This window comes from Rhinatrema bivittatum, chromosome 3 (assembly GCF_901001135.1).
Source record: "Rhinatrema bivittatum chromosome 3, aRhiBiv1.1, whole genome shotgun sequence".
Classification (NCBI taxonomy): domain Eukaryota; kingdom Metazoa; phylum Chordata; class Amphibia; order Gymnophiona; family Rhinatrematidae; genus Rhinatrema; species Rhinatrema bivittatum.
In genome coordinates, this window is record NC_042617.1 from 339709719 (window position 1) to 339730463 (window position 20745).

A 20745-nucleotide genomic window follows, 5' to 3' on the forward strand; every position below is an offset into this window, starting at 1 on the left:
TGGCCCTTTAGCTGTCTCTGATCATGCCCCAGTGTTAATTGATCTGTCATGCAACGGTGATAAAAAACAAAAAAATTTGGCGATTTCCCTATTATCTACCCTCGAATCCAGTCTTTAAAGATTTTTTAGTTACTAAATGAAAATAATTTGTAGAATCTAATGCAGCACATGCTACAGATCCTATTCTATTCTGGGAAACAGCTAATGCCGTAATGCCAAGTGAAATTATTGCCTTTACAGCTAGACAAATGTTATCGCCGCGGTCGCCGCGTCAGCGACCGGGCTCCTACCTCCTCAGCTGGGTCCGGGGGTCTGCCGCAAGCCGCGGGAGCCAGGGCTGGCCTGGCCGCATGGCGGTGATCCTCCCTCGTGGAGGACGCTGCCGAGCTCGGGAGATGGCTCCGCCCCCGAAGGGGAACGCGCGCGCGCGAGGGGCCGGCTTTTGACGGTCCAGCACCCGGATGTGCTGAACCGCCCCCTCTCTGACGTCAGCACAGGCGGGGAATTTAAGTCGCCTTCACTCCTTCCTACTTTGCCTTGCAACGAGTTCACTTCGGTGGATTAGTTGCTGCTCCAGGTGCCCCTGTTTCTGCTTGTCAGTCTCAGCATTCCAGTTTCCAGTTTCCTGTTGCCTGCCTTGATCCCGGATTGTCTTCTCGCTTCTGATTCCTGCTGCCTGCCTTGACCACGGATTGTTTCCTCGCTTCTGATTCCTGCTGCCTGCCTTGACCACGGATTGTTTTCTCGCTCCAGACTCCAGCTGCCTGCCTTGTTCACGGTGCGTCTCTCTCTCCTGCCTTCACGCCTGTTCCAGTTCCGGTCCGGGTCTTCCACGCCAGTCCTCGCCTAAGTCCCAGCGGTCCGGGTCCCTACGGGCTCCTCCTGGGGGGACCTCGGACTTCCAGGGTGAAGCCACCTAAGTCCTAGCGACCCGGGCGTTCACAGCTCCTCTGGGGGCGTCACGGGTTTCCAGGCGAAGGTTCATCTACGGCTGTGCGTGTCTGCCTCCCGACCACTTCCCAGCAGGGGTCGGCCCAAGGATCCACTTCCGGATTTCAACAACAAAGACATGATGTTAATAAAAAGATTTTGGATTTGGAAAAACAGCTACGAAAGACTAAGGGCAATTTAATAAATAATCCTTCCAAAGACGACAAACAGAAATGTTTAGCAATTCAAACTACCTTTAATATTATATTGCAGCAAATAGCACAGTCTTCACTGTTATATTATTAGGCATAACTTCTATAGATTTGGTAACTATTCTGGTAGATCATCTAATTAAGGGTCAAAGAAATACTAAACATATAACAAACATTATATATAAAGATGGGATACTGCAATACTCCAATAAAGAAATAAGTAATGTGCTGCATGATTTTTACGAGAAATTATATTCCTCAAAATTAGATAATATAGAATCTTGGGTGGTGGTGGTGGTGGGAGAATCAAGATGGCTGCCTGAAGCAGGGAGTTACTTACTGGTTCTCCTTATTTTTGGTTTATTTTCTTGCCAATATGTCTGTGAAACATAAGGGTAAAGTCAGGATTTTTCCCAAGGAACCTCCTTGCCCACTGAGACAACCATTAATTTCATTCTTCATGCCCCCGACTCAAGCGACGCGTGGTGATGTCCCTGATGCGAATTCAAATGAAGGAGCGTTGGTTTTGCTGGGGGTTGAGATGTCCCCTCAATCCCTGTCATCATGTTGTGTTGCCAGCTTTCAGGCTCAACCCCTCCCAGACGCCAACGGAGGAGCAGGATGAAGAAAGCATCTCTGCCAATTTGATCGTGGGGGCTCAGGAAGGATAGGGTTTTGCCTCTGTGTCAGTACATATACCTGATACCTCTTCCTGTATGGAGGATGTTCTTAATTTGGAGCCTCTTTAACATCGGTATGGGTGTCGGTGGATGTGGCCTTGAATATTCAGTCTGAGGAAGCGCAGCCAAAAGTTGAGATCCCAACTTATTGGGAAAGCCGGTAGCTATAACACTTGGGGCCAGATTTTAAAAGGCCTATGCACACCAGGCCTATTTTCAAAGGCCAGGCCATGTGCGTAAAGCCCCAGGATGCATGTAAGTCCTGAGGCTTCGGAAAAAGGGCGGGGAGGGGGCGGTCCGGGGGCAGGGTGTGGCTAGTGGCCATTTGCCGCTGTGCCAGGGGATCGCATGCCGGCAGGGTGCCAGCAGGGTTCTGGTGCGCGCACCCTGCGCCTGCCCCGAGGAAAGCGCAAAAGGTAGGATAACCATTTTGGAGGAGTTTAGGATAGGGATAGGGGGTGGGAAGGTTAGGGGAAGGGGCTGCGGCAGTCAAAAAAGCAAACAGAATGTTGGGAATTATTAGAAAAGGAATGATGAATAAAACGGAAAATGTCATAATGCCTCTGTATCGCTCCATGGTGAGACCGCACCTTGAATACTGTGTACAATTCTGGTCGCCGCATCTCAAAAAAGATATAATTGCGATGGAGAAGGTACAGAGAAGGGCTACCAAAATGATAAGGGGAATGGAACAACTCCCCTATGAGGAAAGGCTGAAGAAGTTAGGGCTGTTCAGCTTGGAGAAGAGACGACTGAGGGGGGATATGATAGAGGTGTTTAAAATCATGAGAGGTCTAGAACGGGTAGATGTGAATCGGTTATTTACTCTTTCGGATAGTAGAAGGACTAGGGGACACTCCATGAAGTTAGCATGGGGCACATTTAAAACTAATCGGAGAAAGTTCTTTTTTACTCAACGCACAATTAAACTCTGGAATTTGTTGCCAGAGAATGTGGTTCGTGCAGTTAGTATAGCTGTGTTTAAAAAAGGATTGGATAAGTTCTTGGAGGAGAAGTCCATTACCTGCTATTAAGTTCACTTAGAGAATAGCCACTGCCATTAGCAATGGTTACATGGAATAGACTTAATTTTTGGGTACTTGCCAGGTTCTTATGGCCTGGATTGGCCACTGTTGGAAACAGGATGCTGGGCTTGATGGACCCTTGGTCTGACCCAGTATGGCATTTTCTTATGTTCTTATGTTCTTAGGGAAGTTCCCTCCCAGGCTGCTCCTAAATTTGAAAATCTACCCCTTGGTTTTCTATGGAACTTATTATCTAAGTTTGGCCAAGTTTTGATTGTCTCTTCTCTTAAGCTGGATTCATTTATTTCAAACTTGGATCCTCAAGTTTCCAAACATGACTCTTTATTATTGGAATATGGAAACACTCTTGCTGCAACTAAACATGAGGTCACGGGAATTCAAGGAGTGCAATCTACTATGATCCAGGAGCAAGGTGCCTTGTCTCGAAGAGCTGAAGTGCTGGAAAATGCTTCAAGGCACCTTAACCTTCAAGTTTTAAATGTTCCTAAAATTATGGGGATTTCCATCATTACCTTTAGAAGACACCTTGTGGAATGTTTGCAATTTACTCAGGGAACCACTCTTTCTATTAATGAGGTTTTCTTTTCTCCAGCTTTCATTGGTTTCTTCTAATGTATAAGAAGTAGTTACATCTTCACTGTTACTTAATTTGACTCAGATGCTGGAATCTTCTCGGGCTGAGATTATTGAGAGATACACTTTGATTGCTTCTTTCTTCACAGATTTTGGCTTGTGTAAAGTTATGTCTGCATATTTTAGAAATATCAACGCTGTTTTTCATGGTCAAACTGTGAGAACGTATCCTGATTAGTGTAGGACAACTCAAGAGAGGAGAAGAGCATTTCTTGCCCCGTGGCAAGGTACTATAGCTTTGAGTGCAACCTTTTTACTTTGCTAACCCTGTAAATGTTTGGCTAAATACTACAATGATTCATATGTTTTCTTTTCTCCTGACCAACTTGAAACTTTCCTAGAGGCTAGGAGATTTATTATAACATCATCTGTTCCCATCGTGGATCAATAATACTGAGTTTGTATCTGGATCTCAGGCCATTACCGTGTTTTTCTTTTTTATTCCTATAACACCCTTTTTTCTTTTTCTCCTCTCCTTTTACATGTGCGAGCAGGTGCGTGCATGTTATAAAATCCGGGGTTGGCGCGCGCAAGGGGGTGCACAATTGTGCACCTTGTGTGCGCCGAGCAGCGCTGCCTTCCTCCGTTCTCTCCCCCTAACCTAACCTTTCCACCCCTTCCCCTAACCTTTCCCCCCCTAGCCCTACTCTAACCCCCCCCATAAACATATCTTACCTTTTGTGCCTGCCTCCGGGCAGGCGCAAGTTGCACATGTCGACCGATTGCCGGCAAGCGATGTCTGACCCAGCAGCAAATGGCCACTGTGCCAGGAGCCACTGACCCCACCCTGCCCATGCCCTGCCTCCTCCCCGCCCCTTTTCTCAAGCCCAGGACTTACATGTGTCCCGGGGCTTTACACGTGCCACTGGGCCTTTTTAAAATGTGAGAAAAGTTCTGGTGGCTATAGGATCTTTGCAGACAAAGAAAAGTGAAAATGTCTTGATTAGTATAGATGCCAAAAAGACTTTTGATAGAGTCTCATGGAACTACTTGACATATACTCTGGGCAAATTTGGTATATCAGACCAAATAATATATAGAATTAAAATATTTTATAATAACTCCAAGGCTGCAATTTTAGTAAATGGTTTGATACAAGAGAACTTTCCAATGTCTAAAGGAACAAGGCAAGGTTATCCACTTTCACCTTTGCTTTTTATTTAACTTTAGAACCCTTGGTGAAATAATTGCTTAATTCACCTGAGTTTCAAGGTATTCTCATAGGTAAGGAGGAGATTACATTAATTCTTTTTGCAGATGATATATTTGTATTTATTTATAACCCTTAAAATACTATTCTTGTGATTATGACGGTGTTGGAGAACTTTGGCAAATTTTCTGGCTTTAAAGTAAAAGCAGATAAGTCAATAGCCCTGGATCTAATTAGGACACTGAAGAAAGAATGGAGAGATTCTTTTCCAAGTCAGGGCACTAAAGGATATATTAAATATTTGGGGGTTAGATTTCAAATGACTTGCGAACAATTTATGGCCTTAATATTCTTCCTGCTATTAAGGACTTGGAAAAACTTTTGACAAGCTGGCAAAATCTTTCAGTGTCAATCATATGCAAATACAGCTAAATAAAATGTTGTTGTTACCTAAATGGCTTTATTTATTACAATTGTTACCACTGGAAATGCATAAGATTGATACAAAGAATTAATAAAGCTATGTCTAAGTTTATTTGGAAAGGAAAAAAAACCTAGGTTTCCAATGAAAACTTTAACATTTCCTTATAGTGAGGGAGGCCTATCTGTTCCAGAAACTATAACAGCAGGTCTGATGAGGCATGCTAGAGATTGGATTTTAGGAATATCAATATAAAGCGCCACAAATACTGAATGTCAAATGGTGAGTCCCTTATCTCATAGCTATGCTATCTCTGCAAAAGTAAAATATCTTCCGGATTTAATAAAAAACAATGTATTGATTAAGTTGGTCAGATGGGTTTGAGTTTTACAGCATGGAAAAAGCTGGGAGTACTTATTAACTATTCAGTTTTCCTGCCTCTGCATGGTTATACTGAACCTGAACCAGGTCTTTCCAACCAAATATTTAGTAAATGGAGAGAGCATGGACTGATATTAGTGAAATAATTTTTCTCTGCTAATGTAAAAATTATTTGTACATTTCAAAATCTGAAAAGTAAATTTGGTTTATAGAATTGTGATTTTTTTTTTTTTTTTGCCTTTCTACAAGCAAAACAGGTTAGACGTTATTTGAATTCAATTTTGGGGATTAACAAAAATGCATTTGCATTCAATTCTTTTGACCAATCAATTATGCTCCCTTGTCCAAAAGGACTGATAATTTCCACAGCTTATACGATATTTTGTAATTTACAAGCAGTAAATGCCTTGGATAAACTTGCAATTAAGTGTCAGGTTGATGCAGGTATGGAGGTAGTGGCCCATATTTTGGATTGGGGTTTTTCAAAAATGAAAACTTTGACTGACAATATAGCCTTGAAAGAAGAGATACAATTTAAGATGATGCACCGAATTTATATGCCCCCTATTCAAGCATTTAAAGTGGGCATAGCCAATTCTGATAAATGTCCCAAATGTATAAAAAAAAAATAAGGGTACTTATATCCATTGTATCTGGATGTGCACTAAGTCAGAAGATCTTTGGGACCACATTATACATGAGTTATGTTCCATGGTTAAGTTTACACTCATTAAATCATTGGGAATACCAGATAAAAATTTTCCTAAGAAAAAAATATGTTAACCTTTTCCTTCAGAAATGTCTTCTAATAGCTAGGAAATACATATAGGGGTAGATTTTAAAAGAAGCGCGATCAGCCTACTTTTGCTTGCGCATCAGACTCAAGCAAAAGTACGCTGGATTTTAGTAGATACGCGCGGAGCCGCGCGTATCCACTAAAATCCTGGATCGGCGCGCGCAAGGCTATCGATTTTGTATAGCCTGCGCGCGCCGAGCCGCGCTGCCTCCCCCCGTTCCCTCCAAGGCCGCTCCAAAATCGGAGCGGCCTTGGAGGGAACTTTCCTTTGCCCTCCCCTCACCTTCCCCTCCCTTCCCCTACCTAACCCACCCGCCGGCCCTGTCTACAACCCCCCCCCTTACCTTTGTCGGGGGATTTACGCCTCCCGGAGGGAGACGTAAATCCCCGCGCGCCAGCGGGCCTGCTGCGCGCCGGGCCGCGACCTGGGGGCGGGTACGGAGGGCGCGGCCACGCCCCCGGGCCGTAGCCACGCCCCGTCCCCGCCCCCAAAACGCTGCCGACACGCCCCCGGAACGCCGCGACGACCGGGCCCGCCCCCCGACACGCCCCCGACACGCCCCCCTCCGAGAACCCCGGGACTTACGCGAGTCCCGGGGCTCTGCGCGCGCCGGGAGGCCTATGTAAAATAGGCTTCCCGGCGCGCAGGGCCCTGCTCGCCTAAATCCGCCCCGGTTTTGGGCGGATTTAGGCGAGCAGGGCTCTGAAAATCTACCCCATAGTGTAAATGGCTAGATGATACAGCACCTGATCAAACAATGTGGAGAATACAACTCCACCAGATGATGTTAATGGAATGTTTGTCTGGACAAGATGGCAAACCACAGATCTGGGAGAAATTTCTGCAAATATGGCAATCCTATATGAATGCTCTGCCAAATAAAATGCATAATATGATCTTTAATACTTATCCAATGGAAAATAAAATTAGCTAGATCTTTGGATTTATATCATTATTAATGATAGTTTACATTTAAATAGACTTTGATGGTAACTTTTAAACTGCCAAATGGGTGCACGTTTGCCGGCTCACACCCAAGAACATGGCCATTTTATAACATACGTGCATATATGCATGCATGGTATAAAGTAAGCTGAATGAGCGCTCATGTGTGCAATTTTAAATAGGCACGTGCATGTGCACACAAATGCCACGTATACTGCGTAGGTGGGGGAATTTTATAAGGGACACAAGCCGACCCCATAGGTAGTTTTCCCAGTTTGTTCCCAGTTAAGGGATAAGGCTTCCCAACCTCCCTGGCTTAATAGGTTCCCTTTCCCAGCTGTTAGCCCCAGAAAACCCTGCTGACTGACCTTGATTTTTTTATTTTATTACTTATGTGCTCATCTCCTAGTCTTTCCCCAACATGGCCATACCCCATCCAGACCATATCCATGGCCCACTCTCTTTTAAAAACTTTTGACTTGTGTGCACAGCAGGCGACATGCATGTACACAGGCAGCTTATAAAATTCGCTTGGCATGCACTGGCCCAACGTGTGCGCCTATCTCCCGCCTTTGGTGCATGCAGGGCTTTAAAAATGCACCTATGTAAGTTCTAAGTTCTTATCTATGGTAATGATTAGCATTTACATTATTAAGAACTGCCAAAAAATAAAAATAAAAGGAAATGTGAGATGTTTCCCTTTTTTGAGAATGAAGGAGTGGGGTACAGGAGGGGAAGGGAATATTTATTAGTTTTTGTAGTTTTTATATTAATACTTTTACTATTTTTTCAAAATAGAACATAAAATAGAAGGGAAGTAATAATATTATTGCTAGGCTTAATTGTATAACTATTATTATTTTTTTCTAATTATTAGAGCAAATATCGATACTGTATGTTATATGTATCACCTGCTCATTGCAATTTGTAACAATTGATTTCATATTTAAATACTAATATAAATGATTGAACATAAATTACCTATAAAAATGAATGAACAGAAAAAATAAACAGAAAAAGAAGATTGCCAATGTAATAAATAGAAGAATAGTGAAAAAGACAGTTTTGCATAGAAGGCGGTGGGTAGCTTTTGCGTGTAAAGTTTCAATCAGCTACCTGTGAGTTTTGCTGTCTTGCTCGGCAGTATTGTCCAGTTGATTCAAACACTCTGCACTTTAAAAAAAAAAGCCCACATCCTTTATTGTTTAATGATAAATTGAATGTTAATTGTAGCTAAAGAAATGTAAAAAAAAATATTTGTTTCACACTTGCATAACATTATTTAATGCATTGCTCTGAATTTGGTGCCTTCTACGATTACAGAGGTTTTAAAGTTTAACTTTTGACCCGTTTGATAAGTGCAGCCAACTGCATCAGGGAGAGCAATTACTCTGATACATACGGATAATTCTAATGCTTTGGAGGCACCGATTCACTCTCGGGAGCTTTTATGTAGTGGGAAATGTGACCCTGCTGAATTATACTGTAGCAGAATGCTTCAGGACAAATCATTTAGTACATTGTTGAACTTGGCAAACTGTCCTCTCTATGCTAAGTAAACCATGAAATTAGATAACTAAGTTTAACTTTGAGAAGCGGGTCTAATAATAGACCATTTGAGGAATCCGTTTCTCTAAGGCTATTTCCCCTCTCTTTATATTTTTTTAGGGAGGTAATGTTTCCAACCACAGGAAGATTTTTTTTCAAAACTTAAAACAACTTTCTGAGTACTGAATAGTGAATACAGCTCTCCTCTCTACATTTTCCACTCCGTTATGGGGAAACCATTGGTAGAAAACTAGCGCAAAAACCTCTGATCAATCAAATCCTTCTTATCTTTATCAGATTATGAAAACAATTGACTGAAAAATAAATTATGTACACTGTGTTACTTTTTTGTGCTGACAATGTATGCACAAAAGGGCTGCAGTGTGTACACACACACACACACACACACACACTCATACACACTCACATATATACAATGAATAACATAGCTAAGGGATTTCCATGCACACGGCTGCCCAAAGATGTTATCCTTAGATGGAAGGAATTATCTTCAAGGGGCCGGTGTACAAAAGATTTTCTTTGATTTGTTGTGCCTATGGGGAAAATGCTTAGTACAAGAGCTAGGTCAGCATTGGCCAACTCTGGTCCTCATGAGCCACAAACAGGTCTGGTTTTCACGATATCCACAATGACCACGCATGAGATAGATCTGTATAGAAGAGAGGCAGTTCTTGCAAACACATCTCGTGCGTAGTCACTGAGGATATCGTGGAAACCAGACCTGTTCGCTGCCCTGGAAGACGGAGCTGGTCAGTACTGAGCTAGGTTCTTTCCTTAACTCAGTGGTTCCCAAACCTGTCCTGAGGGAGCCCCCAGCCATTCGAGTTTCCAGGATATCCACAACGAATATGCAGGAGATACATTTTGCATGCACTAGCGGCAGCGTATGCAGATCTATCTGATGCATATTCCTTGTGGATATTTTGAAAACCTGACTGACTGCGGGTCTCCCAGGACCGGTTTGGGAACATCTGTCTCAACTGAACCAGGCAAGCTAGATAAACATATTTCATGGATACACGCAAATTTCGAAAGGCTTTCTTTAGAGTGAGTGTAAATTTCCAAAATCTGCTACACTGACTTGCAATCGTTCATTGCATCACACATTAATACCACTAAATGTAATTATGTATTAGGTGCTGATATACTAAGCTAATCTATCGATGCATCTGTTTGCGTGTACGTGTGTGTGTGTGTGTGTGTGAATGTGCGTGCGTGCGTGCGAGTGCGCGTGTGCGCTTTCCCGACGTTGCAGAATTTGCGCCCCTAACTTTCCAATGCCAGGGAAATGAAGCACATACATTGGAAAAAGACTGGCGTGGAAATCAGAGTTACCTTGAACTGTTCCCCAGCAGCGCGCCCTCTAAAGAGTTAATGCTCCATTGCTATCCTCTGACAGTAGTTTGCAACTTTCACATCCTAGTTGTTGGGGATTTTTTTTTTTTTTTGCTATTCTGCCTTTTGACACTTCCGAGTGGACTACATTCAAGGCACTTCCCTGGATAACAGCCGGGGCGGGGGGTTCCCTGTCAGGGTGAAGAGCATTGTCCAAGGTCACACGGAGCGTCTGCAGGACGTGAACCCTGGCTTGCAAGAAAAAAAAAAACCAAACAAACCACAACCAACAACAACAACAACCTGTGCGTGCTCTTGAGGGCTGTCCGTCCAACTCTAGAAATGTGCGGATAGGCGAAGAGCGTTTCAGAATGTGGGACCTTTGCATCCCTTACTCATTCTGGTTTAGGAATTATTAAGCCTTCCCTTCTGCTGACATCAGCTCTGAGGAGTCGCCCTGATGCCCAGACCTCACTCAGTCCCATCATCTGTCCCTAAAACTAAGGACAGGACCCGGTCCAGGAAAAGTTGCATCCAGTTTTGCAGGAATGTTTGGAGAATGGGGAGCGAAAAACGGAGACCCACGGGGGTGGTTACAGCGAAGCCCTTGTCGGGCTGGCACTGCAGGACGGGGATCAGGGGATCCCTTCCCCCCCCCCCCCCTCCAGCCCAGAGGCTCAGACCTTGGCTCTCCGGTGCTGCTCAGGACGGACAGGAGGCTTGACCTCCACTGAGGCCTGTGGCCAAAGCAAGCACCGAGCTGCAAACCAGAGCCGGGGGGGCAGCGCCAGCCACGAGGGAGGGAGGGGAGGGAGCTGAGAGTGAGGCCAATCAGCGCGGGGGAATCCGCTTTTCGCTGAGCCCGTGGACGGAGTATAACCGCGCGAAGCTGGTGGCAGATATATTGTTAGCACAATAACGTGACCGCACAGCTATGAGAATGTGTTTCCCTGTGCCGTCATGTACTTTGTATACACACCATGCGCGTAATTACCCACGCATGGATTCAGTTCCCTGTCTGGCACTTTATTCGGGTTTTCCACCAGCAATTTCCCCGTGGAAGGCAATCAAATGTCACGGTGCAATTTGTATGAAAGTGGGAGGAAGGGTTAATGAAGGAGTCCGCGTATGGCTGTGCTGCATTGCCAGGAGAAGGACCCGGGTTTGATGCGGGGGGCAGGGCTCGCCTTTCGGGAACTGCAGGGGCGCGGGAGGCTGCAGGAGTAGCGCTCACGGCCGCGAGGGATGGAATAGGAGCCCTTGCCCCCTGGTGAGACCCAGTGGCCAGGGTCCAATGGGTGGCCCGGTTCCGGAGGGCTCTCGATGGAGATGTGCCTGCCGTGGCCGGACTGAGCCGGGAGGGAGACATTAAAAAAAAACAAACTTCAGCTGGGAGCCCAAAATAGCAGCAGTAAACCCGTCAGAGCCAAGATATGCTTTTTTTTTTTTTTTTTTTAATCCATTTTGTTTATTATCAAAACATTTGTAGCTTGGCAAAAGTGATTTGTTTTTACTTGTCCGCTCTCCTTTCACAGTTATTCAATCATCAGTTACTTACTTTTTTTTCCGCAGGGGAACGGGCTAGGACGTCATAGTTCCCGGTGTATGACGTCATGGAAAGTTAGAGGAGCAGGCAGAGCAATGTTATACGTAAGGAGAAAACACTTAACAGAAATAAGGGAAGCGGGAAAAGGCTCTCATTAAATACGTTCATGCTCCCCCCCCCCCCCCCCCACCGAATTTTATATTTTCATGATTTTGTTTTAAAAAAAGAAGAAGACATGGGGCATATGCTTTTCAAGGCAGCCAAAGAGAAAAGTTGACAGATACTGTCAAATGGGAAAACAGAACGTTTCTCATGGGAATATGTTTATGAAAATATTGTTTCTTGAGAGCAAGTAAAGATCTTAGACAAAGTCGCCTATAGTCAGCCGGTAGAAGGGCGAGAAGTGTCTGAGGGCAGAGGGGGAAAAATGAAAACGGAGATGGGGAGGGGCTGTTTTTATATTAGGTGAAATTATTCACAGAGTTGGCAGAATTATGACAAATGTTGAATAATAACCACTTAATCCTTACTCCTGCAGTTTATAATGCCTTGCTATAACTATTCTCTTACAGTTCACAAGTGCATAGCTGTCTCTCTCTAAGGCTGTTCACACACACACACACACAACACTCTCTCTCTCTCACATCCACAACCATACACACACTCTCTCTCTCTCTCACACACACACACTCTCTCTCACACACACTCTCTCTCTCACACACCCACACTCTCTCTCTCTCACACACACACACTCTCTCTCTCTCTAACACACAGACACACACACACTCTCTCTCTCACACACCCACACTCTCTCTCACACAGACACACACCCACACTCTCTCTCTCACAGACACACACACACTCTCACACACACACACTCTCTCTCACACACAGACACACACACACACTTTCTCTCACACACACACTCTCTCTCACACACACACTCTCTCTCTCTCACACACCCACACACACTCTCACACACCCACACCCTCTCTCACACACACCTTTTTCATTTCTCCTTTTGTGAAACTGATCGCTTTTCTTCAATCAATAGGAAGGCTGTCTAAGCAGCCAGGTGTCTTAACCTTTAGTTCTGAACTGAAGATAGCCTGCACCTTTCCAGGACACTGGCCCTGGCGAAGGGAAGTGGATGATAATGATAATCTTATGTGTATATGTGTACACACACACTCTCTCTCTCTCTTTCTCATGTACACAGTCCACGTGTTGCTGGCTTCCAGCGTTTCTTCTTTAATTCTGAGTCACGGAAGGTTCAGGGGATAACTCCCGGCTACGCAGTGATAGGAGGGGTTGAGAGGAGAGACTGAAACCGGAGATGCCAAGGGGATAGCGTCCGAAGGCGGCTCATTGCTCGGAACTCCTAGGTCTTGACCTTTCTGAGCTGTGGTGCGGTAGGGAGTGAGTGCAGGTCTCCTGACCCGGCCCCCGGGTGGGCTTCCCCGCCTATAGCCGGTACCCGGTGCCCTCTTAGGTTTTTGAAAGATTCCGACTTGGCTTTTCTCTCGCGATTTTGTTTTATTATTTTTGTTTGATCTCTTTTCTCACCACGGAGGACCAGAGTTTCTCGTCTTCCCCTCCCCCCCCCCCCGGGATTTTTCCTGTTTTTTGATTGCAAGTTACTGCTTTTTCCTCCCCGGCATCAGCCGGTGACCAGGAATACATTTATCAAGCCAGACATGTCAGCGGTTGCCTGAAATGTAATCAGATCAATGAAAAAAAAAAAAATGTAAAAAGTCATTTATGTTAGACTTGCAGTTCAGTGCAAGCCTGTGTCTTTGAAATATGAAATAAGGAAGCGGGTAAGAAGAAATGTAGGATCCGCTTTTTGTAAATAAACCTTGTTGTGCTTCTCAAAGGTTTTCTTGCATTCTGCATCCATGTAAAGGAAACAGGGCATCGCCCAGACTACAGTTGAGGGGGGGGGGGGAGGGGGGGAAATCGAGATTCAGACTATGGAATTTTTTTGTGACTTAAGAAATGTTCTTGGTCCCCCTCCCCCCAACCGCTTAGAAACTCTCTTTCAAGGATCCAGTACAAAAATGAGCTCATCTGGGCTTATTCTGGACCGAGCCGCAGGCCCCAATTTCTCAGTTATTTTCTTTTTTCGTGAAGAGCCTGGAAATTGCTTCCGAAGGAAAAGCTCCGCCACTTTCTTCCCCCCCCCCCCCCCCATCCCCGGCCTTGCAATAACACAGCTGGAGGATGAGGGGGCCTCATCATTCAATCGCCCGGAACGGCCCTAAATGGTGCCCCGTGGGATTAGGTCCATTTTTAGTGGCTCTACTTCTTCGCCTCATTTGCTTACTAATTGGTTTCTTGTTTTAGAAATGGAAATCTCATTTTCAGGAAATGACAAGGCCCCCCCCCCCCGGCAGCAGCCAGTGCATGGAGGTAATCCGTGGGTCGGGGGTGAGGGCTATTTAAATGGCAAGAGCTCTCCAGCGCGCAGCGAGGGCAACGTCGCCTCTCCTAGTCCAAATGAGATGTGAGCTCGCCAGCCCTCTAGATCCGTAATAGATACGTCCCTTATAACGCTATGTATGTAAATATCAGAAACCAGACTTTAGGGGAAGTAAAAAAAAAAAAAAGAAAAAAGCTAATTTCGTCTCCTAAGGTTAATGTGGCACATCTTGGAAGCCTTCCAGGCTAGATTATGTTATGCTTTCTGTTCGGCCACTTTAGCAGGGGAAATCTTTTTTTTTTTTTTTTTTTTTGCTAAAAATCGATTTAGTTTTAGTTTATTCTTTCCTGCCTACAAAGCCCGGTCGTTGCGATTGCAAATCTCTTTAATTCTTCTGCCCTCTCCAAACGAGACGAGGAGCTCGTGATCTCCTTGTCGTTGTATTCCTCTAACAAAGGAAGCTGATTCAGTTTTTTTTTTGTTTTGTTTTTGCTATTTTTTTTTTGTTTTAAACAGACTTCTTAGTCAAAGAATTTGCCGAATTTCCTGCGGTAGGTCAAGTGCCCAAAAAAAGAAAAAAAAAACAAAAAACTCAGGAGAGAATCGGTTCGTCTAGCTAGCTGTCATGTTTCTTCTGCGTGTGCGCGCGAATATCTTTATACAATAAATGTATAATTTCTCACATCAGTCAGTGACTTGAAAGCATATTCAGGTCTCTCTCCCTCTCCCTATAAATATTCTGATATTCTGCAAGAGTCCTGTGTATTCTGCAGATTTGGGGAGAATATTCTGGCGTGTTTGCTTTGTACGGGCGATATCAATCGGTTGAAGGGACTGCGGTATCAAAATGCCGAATATTTGGAATCCACGTTCACTGGAATTACAGAACCGTCGGCTGGTGCAAGCCACCAGCCAGGTGAAAACGCTGGGAAGATAAAACATTAACTAAGCGATCCTGAAGCCTGGCTCCTCTCTCTGTAAAAACAGAGGGAAAAGGTAGTGCCCCAGTGAGAAATATGCACCAGGAAAGCGGTGCCGATTTTAAACTGCAATATAGCCAGGCTATTCATTAACCTCCAATGGTCTTTTTATTTTTCCTCTTAGGAGCATAATAATTAAATGGGTAAACTCTTGATTAATGAACAACTTACTGGCCCCATTTCTGGTTCAGACCTAGATATTTAATTGGGTAGGGCTCACCCTATAGGGTCAAACATGTAGGTCGCAACTGGACCCATGTGGGTTACCTTAACTGACTTGGTGCCGGTAGCAAAACGCTGCTCTCTCTCTCTCTCTGTCTGTTAAACGAAAGTTTTCTCTCACTTTTTAAGCCTTCCTGGAAAGGGGTGAATCGTGTTAGAGAGAGGAAGAAGAATCCAGAGGAAGGAAGGTGCTGCCTTATAAATGAACCCATCACTTAATGCAATTCGGCTCCTTCCGCTGATTTGGATTCATTTAGAAAGATCGCTTTCTGTCTTAATCTGCATTGCATGTTGGAAGAGTTAATTGCAAGATTTCACCCTCATAGGTTCACTGTAGTAAGGGCTAATCAATTAGCCAAAATGACAAAGCCATTAATCTTTCAACCCTTATGCTGAGATTTTTTTTTACAATCTGCCCGCGGTCCCACCTTTTCTAAATTTTTCCCTAAAACGAGATGAAATGTTTCATTTTCACTTTCTGTATTGTTTTTTTCCCCCCTCTAAACCAGCTTTATCCTTTCTAAACCTAAACTAAACTTCCCTTCATTCCTAGTAAATTTGCTATAAAATCAAAAGGGCTTAAAAAAAAACCCAACATTCTCTGCCCCCCAACTAATATCCCCAAAATGCTGAATCGTTTTCACCTGCACACTTACTTTTCAATGCAAGCGAGTACATTGTTTAGGGGTTTCTTTCAAATGCTACTTGGGGCCCCTGTAGTAGGCTCCGGTGGGAAACTATTTCTCTACCTTTCTCTAACGCGGGAACAGCAGACCTGGCTTCCCTGCGATCAGCTGTTTGCCGGGAATTTGCAGAGGGCGTGCGCTGCACAGCCCCGCGGTCCTGGGTAAGACGTAAACGACCGATCGTCTGGCGCGATCTCTCCCGGGCCACAGCGCTTCTCCAGCCGAGTTGCAAAAACCGCACCTTCTCGGGGACTCGGTGCTTCTCCCCTGTTTGTTGAGCGCTAGCCTTTCCTTCTTCTTCTACGTTTTATTAATGTAACATGTTTCCTCCATCCCTCGTTTAATGGTGGCTTTTTATCTACCCCCCCGGTTAAATTATTCCTGTTAAAAGACCTTTACCCATCAATGAACAATTTAATTCCGGGGCAATAAATTCGAATGAGATTTATTCTCCACCGTTCCTTTTTTTTTTTTTTTTTTATTCTCTGCAGTTAGAACCAATACAAGAAATCAAACGAAATCAAATTTGGTCTGGAGAGAACAGCTGTAAAGGAAATAAAGCCAAAGGTAGAAGGGGGAAAAGGCTTTCCGAGATCTCAAGCATGTTTCTATGCTCAGAACCTGTAACTTATTATGACTTTCCCCTAGTTTATCATCTATGCATGGGAGATTTCTATCCTTGCTGCTCTAGAAGGTTTGGTGCAAAGCAAAAGCAACATTTTTCAAGCTCACTACATTTAGTTCGCCCAATGACTATAATGGACCTTCGTCCAGCTAAGTAGATTTAAAATGTGTTGTCCGTTCTGAGACTTTTAAACCATCTCTTTTGACAGATGTATCTCTTCGTAGCTGTGACCTTTCTAAAATGGCAATCTGCCCCTTCCCTTCCGCGTTTACGTCGCTTCTTGAAATAGTTTTTAAATAACGACAAACGCAAACAACAAAAAGCTATGGCGTTTTCTTGGGGGGGGGGGGGGGGGGAGGTTGACATTTAATAGCATCAAGGAAAATAAATTTCATTTCCCCCTCAAAAAAAATAATTCTAAACTAATTAAAGACTTTGAAAATATTTTATTTCTACGTCCCTGAACCACTACAGCGCTCCACTGCCTTTTAATAGGCTAAGGATGGAATAAGATGAGAAGAAAAATCACAACTGGAAAATTTTGAAAGGAAAAACTAAACTGTTTTAAAAGACGAATATTTTCCTAACGTGAAATGCAAAATTCGGAACGAATGTCCATGGTTTGCTAGAAATATTTCTAGATTTTATACTTTCTAAGAAATGATTTATTTTTAAGGTTTTTTTTTTTAATTTGTTTTGTTGTCTGACTTCTTGTTTTTGCCTTTTGTTTTTGTTACTAAACAGGGCTTGGAGAAGCCTGGGGTCACTCTAGCAGGACCAGCACTTTGGATAATGTTGGTCGGGAATTAGGATCTCACCTTTTACAGGTACTGCCTTGGGAAGAAGAGCGATCTGGTATTAATGATTAAGGAACGTGTGCCCCCTTTTGAACTTTTAACTCCCCCCGCATGTCAGATTTTTAACTCCTCGTGTGTCGTCCAGTCCGAAGTTTCCTGCGATTAGTCAGGAAAGCAATCTTACAAAACTGATCATAACCGAAGCGGAGAGAGATGCCCCTTTGAATTTTACATTTTGCCCCCGCTCTTTGCCCGTTTTATATTTTCCTTTGGTGCGTTCACTTTAGAGTAGGAGGAAGACGTCAAACAGAGAGGGACGGAGAGACATAGGAAGGGAGTGGAGGGAGAGAGAATTGGGTAACAAAGGCAAGGCGGAGGAGACAGCGTGCAGGGAAGCGCCACGGGGAGAAGGCCGGGAGAGGCAGCCTGGGTGGGCGGCAGCTACCGCCGGACCCCATCCCTCCCCGCTTCCCCGCTCGCCTGTCTTTGATATTCTGTAGGAACCTGCGCAGCCTGGGCTCCCGGCTTTCACCTGCTGGGCATTATTTCTTGGCAGTGGAAGAGCGACCGCGAAGCCTTTTCCGTGCGGCCGGGAGGGGGTGAGGACTTGGCTGCGCGACGCCATCCCGACCCCCCCCACCCGCCCGCCGTTGTCTCCCCCGAAGGCAGCAGCCCGGCTCCCGGGCAGACTCGCTGTCGCCTTAAGCTCTGCTTTAAGCTAAGCCCGGGGCCAGCAGAGATCCGCAGTCTCCCCGAGTTAACTGTGAGGCGTCGATCGCTCCTCCAGCTGCGGTTTAACGGGGCTTTTTTTTGGGGGGGGGCGCCTGGCTTCCTAGATGATTTGTTTAAAGAGAATTTGACCAACCAAGCGCCGGGGGGGGCTAAACGCCAACCTCCTCTGACCGGCGGCTCTCCGCGCCGTGAATGTCAATCCTGCAGCCAGCCCAGGCTTTACTTTGCGAGTGCGAGTTGTGTTGTGGTTGATTTGTCTCTTCCTTCCTTTATTTAGACCTTGGACGGTTTCATCTTTGTGGTGGCCCCCGACGGCAAAATCATGTACATCTCCGAGACGGCCTCCGTGCATCTGGGCCTCTCGCAGGTAAGGGGCGCGCGCGCTCCCTCCCCCTCCCCCGTCAGGGCTTGCAGGCCGGGGGTTTTACCCGGGCCCTGCCCGCCAGCTCCCGGGGCCTCCTGTAAACGCGATCCTCCTCTCCGACAGGTGGAGCTGACCGGCAACAGCATCTACGAGTACATCCACCCCGCCGATCACGACGAGATGACCGCCGTGCTCACGGCCCACCAGCCCTACCACTCCCACTTCGTGCAGGGTGAGCGCCACGCGGGCCGGCCTTCTCCTTGCAGCTATGAAAACGAGTTGGAGGCAGGGCAGTGCCGCCGCCGCTCCCCTCTTACAAACAAACTCCTTTTTTTTTTTCTTTGGCAGAATACGAAATCGAGCGCTCCTTTTTCCTGCGCATGAAGTGCGTGCTGGCCAAGAGAAACGCGGGCCTGACCTGCGGCGGCTATAAGGTGGGTTTCCTTATTCCGCGCGGCTTTGTTGCTCGGAGAACTTCGGTTTGTTTTATGTTTTTTTTTTTTATGTCCGGCGCTGCTTCCCTGCCTGAACCCTCCCCAGCCATCTGAACGCAGCAATAATTATAGGCAGCCTGAGGAGGGGCAAAGAGAGAGAGAGAGAGAGGGAGAGAGAGGTGCTAGCCTTTCAACTTATTCCAAGGGTTGTTGTGATCCACCGTTCATCCATGCATCTTGGGACGATTTCTGCATGCACTGGTTATTATTTGTTTGGAGATGGGAAGACGCAGATCGTGCAATGATTCTGGGGAGGGGGAGATGGGAGTCAGCCTAGCTGGGCCAGAAGGGGTCACCCCCTGCTCTCATCCTCTTCTGTTTCTGTGTCTGCCCCGCTCTCCTGGCTCCCTTTTGCCTACAGCTGTGTTGTTTCCCTTCTCTCTCTCTCTCTGGCAGGTCATTCACTGCAGTGGGTACCTGAAGATCCGCCAGTACAGCCTGGACATGTCCCCCTTTGACGGCTGCTACCAGAACGTGGGCCTGGTGGCTGTGGGCCACTCGCTGCCCCCCAGTGCTGTCACTGAGATTAAGCTGCACAGCAATATGTTCATGTTCCGTGCCAGTCTCGATATGAAGCTCATATTCCTAGACTCCAGGTAGGACAGTCCTGCAAACAGTAAGATCATAAAAAAAAAACCACACAAAAACCCCCCCCACCACACTGTGGTAACGCTGGCGATTAATAATGAGATTAACGTTGAGAAAATACATAAATGTAACCCTACTAAAGAAACAATAAGCTAATAAAATGTCAAATCATACCGACATAGAATTTATAAGGGTGAAATAGAAAATACCTTGTTCCTACAATATAATATTAAGAAATAATGCTGAAAGGATAGAATAATAATCAGGATTAGCTTTTAGTACTTTCTTTTCTTCTAGCCACGTCCCTTCATTCTTAGAAACAGTTTAATACTTTTGTACTAAAAGATTTCTCCCATTTTGTATCTCTGGGAAAATGCTTTGTACATAGGCCTTCTAAAGGCCTGATTTGCTATGCTTTTTTCCCCCCTTATAGACACAGAACAGGGGAAAAATCCTTAGTTCATCATCAGGCCCTTGGCCTTAGTGTGTGTCTTTGTTTTTTTTTTCTTACAGGGTAGCCGAATTAACTGGCTACGAGCCTCAGGACTTGATCGAGAAGACGCTGTACCACCACGTCCACGGCTGTGACACGTTTCACTTGCGCTGCGCTCATCACCTGTGTAAGGAATACAACTCCCCCACCCCAGCGCCACATCTGTCCAGACCTCGGGATGTTCTCTTCTCTTCAGGCCCTAACTCTGTTGCTAGAAGATAATAAGGCAAAAAAGAAATCTGTTCTAGTTCCTTTAACACAAATGAAAAAATAAGCTCACATAAAGAGGCATGTGGGTATAAAATGCTTTCAAAGAGAAAATATGAAAAAAAAAAAAGAAAAATTGAAACAAAAAAAAAATATATACAGTTGTTCCAGACCTCACATCCTATGGAGAAACAATTTATATCAAATGGGTTTTGAAAATAGCAATTTAATTTCCTCTTGTCTACTCCTCCAGGCATGCACACTGTACACACACACTCACACTAAATCTACATTTATATTTTACCAAGTCTTGTATGTGAAAAGTAAAGATGCATGTGTGCTTAGATGCTTTTTTTGACATCTCAGTCAGTGACTGCTTATAAGGCAGGGTTTTATTTTATTTTTTAACAAGGTTGGCTGTTATCAGAGAACCAGTATAAAAATATAATCTAAAAAATAGGTATAGTCTGTACTCACAAGAGAATTTTCA

The 20745-nt window shown here is 45.0% G+C and overlaps 1 protein-coding gene across 1 annotated transcript in view; it reads left to right on the forward strand.

The window, feature by feature from the left end:
• The window catches only part of SIM1 (SIM bHLH transcription factor 1), a 129240-nt gene that overhangs the window by 20302 nt on the left and 88193 nt on the right, over positions 1–20745 (forward strand). The window contains exons 3-8 of the mRNA XM_029595364.1: positions 17325–17407; positions 18387–18476; positions 18597–18705; positions 18822–18907; positions 19364–19563; positions 20069–20175. Of these exons, the coding sequence (XP_029451224.1) occupies positions 17325–17407; positions 18387–18476; positions 18597–18705; positions 18822–18907; positions 19364–19563; positions 20069–20175 (675 nt within the window). The remainder of the gene's footprint in view (positions 1–17324; positions 17408–18386; positions 18477–18596; positions 18706–18821; positions 18908–19363; positions 19564–20068; positions 20176–20745) is intronic.